At 41.2% G+C, this 6,978-nt stretch overlaps 1 protein-coding gene across 1 annotated transcript in view; it reads right to left on the bottom strand.

Moving 5' to 3' along the window:
- Positions 1-6,651, bottom strand: part of EXTL3 (exostosin like glycosyltransferase 3) — a 38,783-nt gene extending 32,132 nt beyond the window's left edge. The window contains exons 1-2 of the mRNA XM_039217168.1: positions 6,564-6,651; positions 2,128-4,753 (exon numbers count right to left, since the gene is read on the bottom strand). Coding sequence (XP_039073099.1) covers positions 2,128-4,275 — 2,148 coding nt within the window. The 5' untranslated portion in view covers positions 4,276-4,753; positions 6,564-6,651. The remainder of the gene's footprint in view (positions 1-2,127; positions 4,754-6,563) is intronic.
- Between the last annotated feature and the right edge of the window lie 327 nt (positions 6,652-6,978).

Raw genomic sequence — 6,978 nt, forward strand, 5'->3', positions numbered from 1 at the left:
CTTGATACCTGGTAATGTTGGCTCTATGCCCAAGAGGTCAGCAATTCAACCACTGCCCAAAAATAACCTGCCTCTCTTAAACAGAAAGAACAGTCAAAATATTTAGAGAATACAGTGAATTCTCCAGCTTAGAAGTATTTCCTTTCTTTCTGAAGATCTAGGGAAAAAACTGATATCATGAATATGGGCAAGCTATTCAGAACGGCCCCCCATTTGTAAAGTTTCTGGCATTTTCCAACTAGGCATTGTATTATTACAATGAGTTGCCCAGTAATCAAAGAGGACTACTTATTTCCCACCAGAGTTAAAAGAGAGGATTAGTTCTGGTAAGTTCTCTAACTAATTTCAGTCATTGTTAACAAGGTGGCATCAGCTTCTCTGCATCCCTAACAAATTCAAAGAAAACTCAAGAAGAAAGGAAAACAAAAGCTATTTTATTATGCTATTTGAGCAGCATTCACCTTTCACAGAACAAATGCTTCTTTTTAATTTCAATGACATTTAAGACGTTGTAATTGAGAAAGAAATAAGTGAAATTTTTTCGGAAAAAAATCTTATAAAGAAATCTCCCCATTTACAACACTTTTCTTAATATACAAGATAAATTCTGGGATCAAAAGTTTTTAGAATCCTACACAGCCTTTGAAGACCCTCAGATTATAAATTCAACTAAATAAAATACGAGAAAAGACTAGCAGTGGTAGTAAGCACACAGCAGCAGTAATAACAAAGAAAATTTAAAACAAAGATTTGTACGGGAGAAAGCAAGTAGTAAGAGCTGTTATGCAGAGGATACAAGAAGCCTTTATCAGTAAAGTGAGTTAACGTTGTCCGCAACATAGCCAGATATCCGTACTGCCTCCCATCTTCTTAGACACGAAGAGGTAAGTAGGAATCAAACAATTATTAGGCACCTTTCTAGATTCCTCACTTGTATTATTTTATTTTTTCTGTTTAATCCATAAGCCAAAGAAGTTAATTAACTCATCAAAGATTACAAAATGACTACTTAATCCCAGGTCTATATTAATCCAAAACTTATACTGTCCTATTATACCATGCTGCTGCTTAGAAAATATTTCACATGAATTAGTTTCTTTATATAAATTTTTAAAAAACCAGTCTAGTCCAAACATTCCCCTTCAGACGAGTTCTTCCTAAAAACGACACTAATTTTCTTAAGCAAGCTTCTGGCAATGGATGGCCCACCAGAACTTTTGGCTATCTTTGCTACCTTTTTCTGGAAAGTCTATCCACAGGGTAAGTAGTTGGTCATTTGTTGGCTTATGACTTGCTCTAAGGCCCCACATTTAAGATAAATGGGTAATCTGCTTAGGCCAAATTTATGTCAGAAGGTGGATAAACAAAGTACTCAGAACTAAAGCCCCATCCTGCATAACAGATTACTATTTTTCCTGTAAAATACAGCATTCAAGTCACAACAGATAAAGTAAAGAATCTGAGAAAGAACTTGCAACAGACTATGAAAAGATTCAGGATCTCCAACTCCCAAATATTTGGAACCCTCTAATCCTTCAAAAGACTTCTATAATATCCTGATAAAGAAACAGGTCTTCTTGCTAAATCTGGGAGGTGATTAAAAATGCAGCTTCTGGAATCAGATACACTAAAGCTCAGCTTGTCCTTTATTAATCATGACCTTGGGCAGAACAGTTAATCTCTCAAAGCCTCAGTTTCCATAGATACAAAGTGAAGAAACCATAATAATGATGTAAGTTCTATAAATCCTAAATTCCAAACACCCTAAAATCATAAGTGCTTCCTAATAGCTTTGTCATCATCGTTCTCATCAACATCTTTGTTATGACGCAGAAGACACCAATGGGGTAACTGAAGGGCTTTTGTAAACCTTCATAAGGCAGGATGGATTTCAGTTTTGGAGAGTCTTAGGAGATTTAGAGGAAGTAAGTAGCAGAGATGGAACTGGCAAGGCCTGAAAGGACTGACAAAGAAGCAAGCAGAAATTCCATGGGGAAAGGAAATCTGTATGGGTAAAAAAAAAAAAAAAGTATATCTACAAAAATACACTTTATATAGATTTGGAAAAAGGATTAAGAGTAAAATGCTATCTCATGCAGTAAAACAAACTGCTCATTTTTCTATTACCATGATGGGGACGCCAATGTCGGGCCACAGAAGGTCCTCTGAAGGTAGCTTGGGAGAATTCCATACCACCACTACCTTGTTCAGGTAAGGGAGACCATTCAGTCTCTCTAAAGAGTTCATAAGCACTTCCTCCCGCTCATAAGTCAACATCACCACCGTGAACTGCTCTCGTGGTACGTTGCCTCCAAGTGCTGCCTGAAACTCCTTGCCAGAGCCCCCAGCTCCACCACCAATAGGCCGAAATCCAGTCCCTGAGCCCAAGAATTTGGCCTCTGAGGGCAACACAGGGTCAAAGGGCGTGTGGGGGAACAAATGGAAAGGCCCTGGAGCAGAGTTCCAGCTGCGATAAAAATCAGTGACAGTCAAAGTAAAGTTGCGGAGGTATTTGGGTGAGGCATAAGGTGGCTCCGTTTCCACTGGCCCCAGGTCCAGATCCCCGTTGTCGGCCATGTTAGGGTCAGTTCCAGCCGCCTTGCCTGAACGATGGGGGATCTCAGCTGCTGCCTCTTCCCGGATGGGAGCAGCTGGGATCTGTATGCGAGTCCTAATCATAGCCAGCACGGTATTAAAAATACTGTCAGCAGTTGAGAAGTACGTCTCCCAGAGAAAGCGGCCTTGCCGCCTCATAGCCAGCAGATCACTATCTGAGAGGCTTCGTAACAGAAAATGAACCTCGGTAACACGTGGCTTGGGCACCACCAGGGCTGCCTCATTCCACTGCAGCATGTCCTGGTAAGGAAGCTGGACTTGCTCCCCCAGCACAACCGGGACAGCACCAACTTCCAGGGCTTCAAAGAGCCGTGTTGCACACCCAGATGAAATAACCAAGCGAGGGTCCCCAGGAGTGATAATGAGGGCAAAGGTGGAAAGCTTCAGCAATTCTAAGCGGTCCTCACGCTCCCCACACAGTGCCCACTCAGTAGGCAGACTAGGTTTAGGCTGGTTTTTGCAGGTAAATTCTACCAGGACCTGATCTAGCTTGCTGTCCTGTACAGCCTTTAAGGTGGCAATGATACGATCATCATAGTCAGCTGGAGGGTCACCTTCCATTTCTTCTTCAAAGGAGCGGGCCTCCTGAAGGCTGGATCTCAGTGATTCAATCTTCTCACCCTGGAAGGTGAAAAGATATTTCCGCTTAACTGGCACCTGTGGTGGGATTTCCATGAAGTTGGGCTCTGACATGGCATGGACTAGTGGTGATACTACCAAGTCAAAGCCTGGTCTGTACTGGGCAGCATAGAAAGTGGACTGGGCCACCATGGCCCGGCCTGTACTGACATTATATAGTAAATTCTGTGTATCTGACTTTCGCGACAGATTGATGATGACATGGTTGTGTCCATCCGTCCGCCAATGTGGTAGAGAATAGAGCTGCTTCTCGAGTTCAGCAGGCCGAAGCACTACTGGCTCCTGTATTTCTCCCACTAATATCACATAAAGGCAGGCAATGTCCGCATTTTCTGTAACATAAACGTTGGCTCGGGCTGTAGCCTGAAAAGCCTGCTTGACCAAAGGATCCAGGTAGCTGCCAAAGGCAAACTGGTCACTGTCATATACATAGACTGGAAAACCGGAGGTGAGAGGACAGCGAGAATAATCAAAACAATTGTGCAGCCGGCATCCCCGTAGGATCTTTGGGGGAGGAAGACCAGCATCATCCTTCTCTGGAAGCAATCGGATAGGCAGAGAAAGTTTGGGCTGATTTTGAGCCATCAGCTCTTTATAAGAATGCTCAGTCTGGCTAATGACATTCTTGAGCTGAAGCAAGTCCTGCTTGGCATTTTCAATACTCTTCTTACAGGCTTCAATCTTCAGATTCAGCTTGGCAATTTCACTGTTCAGCTCTTGCCGCTTGGCTTCCAGCTGCAAGAGCTCTTCACTTACAGACTCACGAATCCGGCAAAGATCCAGCACATGCTTTACCTCGCATAGTTCATTACCAGCCCTTGGGCCAAAAATCCGCTTGCCTGCTTCATCAGCCTCATCCAGAGTGGTGAGATAATAGTGAGCAATAAGGGGGAAGAAAACCAGAATGATGAAGAGTGTGAAACTGAGCCACGTGAGTCGGATCCGGTTGGACCACCGTAACATACAGGTTTGACCTCCATTCCCCACTCCCCCATTTCGCAACATGGTATAGCCCGTCATGAGTTCCTGTGTGGCTCTGGCCCCCTCTAATCACGTTGGGTCACTCGCCATAACCATGAGTTTCTATCAGATCTCAATCTCTTTTCACTCAGACCTTTCTGTTAAGAGTTAGTGTGCTCCCTGTACAAGGCACCGAATAAAATGGAAATTTCATTTTCCTCAGCTGTAATTGAAATGGTCTCTGACCTTATTCCAACAGATTTTAAGCTCTGGTTGCTGACCAAAGAACATGTCCTTAATCTTTATCAAATGGTAAAAGGTACCACATTGTTGATGAGATAAAAAGGAGAAGGTCCTTGATGATAAAACCCAGGAAAAATACCCTAGAATTAGACAGACTTTTTCAACTGCCATCCCTCTTGTTCCCTGGTTTTGCCGAGCAACAAATATGCATAGTTACTATTCACAATTATATAGTAGCTGGTTAGAAGAGAAATGAATGCCAGCCTTTCATCGATGTCATTGCCAACAATGAGGCCTGCAAAAGAAAGAGAACCACGTCAGTCTTGAAAAGATTATGTGCAACAACCCCACCCTTCCTCAGTTTCTAGAAAATGCTTACGTCTTAAAAGGTAAAATAACAGTTGGAACATTGGTGTGTGTCCCACAGACATTTTAAGTTCAGTTCAGATTGTGTTCAGTACAGATATTTTACTTGTGGCTAATAAGAAATGGGTCAGTCTCCAAAAACAACTTCAGTTTTTACACACACACAGACACATCCCTTCCTCCAATTTAACTGGATACACTGCATATTTAGAGTTCTATAAAATGAGGATCGGGGCGCCTGGGTGGCTTAGTCGGTTAAGCGTCTGACTTTTGCTTAGGTCATGATCTCGCGGTTCGTGGGTTTGGGCCCCATGTCGGGCTCTGTGCTGACTGCCAGCTCAGAGCCTGGAGCCCATTTCAGAGTCTGTGTCTCCCTCTCTCTCTGACCCTCCCCTGCTCACGCTGTCTCTCTCTCTCTCTCCTAGAAATAAAGAAAAATATTTTAAAAAAATAATAAAATAAAATAAAATGAGGATCAACAACATTTAGCAAAGGGCAAAGATGTTTGCAACAATCTGTTATTCTAGATGGAGGGAAACACCATCCGGGCCAGCCTTGATAGTCATGTTCATTCCTAACATGAGCTTCCTTTTGAACCACTTAAAAAAAAAAAAAAAAGAAGACTCTGAAAAGTTCAAGGTTTTCAGTCAGAGCTGAAATTAATGGAAGAGAACTCTTCTGATCTTTACCCAGTAGTAGGTGCATTAATCCAGACACAAAATGTATTTCCCAGTTTGCTTCTTATTTATCTTCTGCTAGCAGACATCATGTGCTCCTCTTTAAAATAAAAATAGTAACTTGGTCTTTTAGAAAGGCTACTATACTTAGAAATGAGGGGGCATTATTTCTTCTCCTTTGCAGACAGATTTGCTTTCAAACCTTATACCTTAGTTTCCTAATCTCCCCAAATGGAGATAAGTATACTGAGACAGAAACAATATATTGTGTTGCTATGGCAAGAAAGGACATAGAATGTGAGATTACTTTTAGCTAATAAATCTTGAAACAACATTCCCACTCCTGTTCATTTACCAACTTTACTATCACAGGCTACAAAAGCTCTTCACTTGTTTTCATCTCAAACTCAACGTATCTAGAACTGAATTCATAATATTCTGTGCCAAAGAATACTCCCAATTCCTTTCATTTATTTCCTCCAAAAAGTATTTACCATATTCTTAACATGACTAAAACATGCTCAGTATAACTACAGGATAAGTGAGAATGCAAAATAATCTTTGACCTCGTGGAACCTCCTTTAACGTAAGAGATAAAATATAAACAAACAGCAAGGACACTACTACAAGGTAGTATAAGTAGCACATCACAGGTGCTCAGTCTTCTCTTCAGCTTCTATGCTTGTTAGAGATGTAAAACTATTAAAGTTTGGATAGAATCATCTCTCCTTTAAATAAAAAAAGTTGCCAATGTTAATAAAAGGCTTGAGTAAATAGAACAAGAGACTAAAGACAACAAAAAGCAAAGACTTCATCACAAAAAAGCTTAAACTTGGAGGATCAAAACTCAGATAATTAACAGCTAACCAAATATCCCAGAAAATGTACATCAATATTTCTAAAGCATTATCCTTTTAATTCAGGTGCTAAAAATTTCTCTTTCTGTTTTCAAAAGAATACTCCCTGCACCTTACAAACAAACTGTAACAAAGAAAGAATTAAGTGGAAGGAAAAAAAGGAATGCATAATCAAGAAAATTCAGTTGATTCATTCCCTCCTTACCATATGTTTCTGGATCCTTCCTTTCTCTAACTCATGCAGCATTTTACTTCAGTATATAATTTCTTGAAATAGTGAACTCCAGGTCCAGGGCTTGCTCTCCTGATAGAAAATAGAAAGTGGCATGCTATTAGAAAAATACTCAATATTAAAGGCATTACTGAAGAATGTATTTCTAAAGGGGAAGATGCTGGGGGAGTATGAGGACCCAAGGCTCCCCTTGTCTCATGAACACAACTAGATAACTACCAAATCATCCTCAATACCCCAGAAATAAACCTAAAGGCTGGAAGAACAAACTCTACAACTAAAGGTAGAGAAGAGACCACATGAAGAAGGTAGGAAGGGTGGACAAATGGTTTGTGAGAGAAATGGATCCTAGCCACTGCGGTGGATGGGGAGCCACGGTGGCAAAGAA

This window comes from Hyaena hyaena, unplaced genomic scaffold, assembly GCF_003009895.1.
Source record: "Hyaena hyaena isolate Hyena2069 unplaced genomic scaffold, ASM300989v1 scaffold_678, whole genome shotgun sequence".
Lineage (NCBI taxonomy): Eukaryota > Metazoa > Chordata > Mammalia > Carnivora > Hyaenidae > Hyaena > Hyaena hyaena.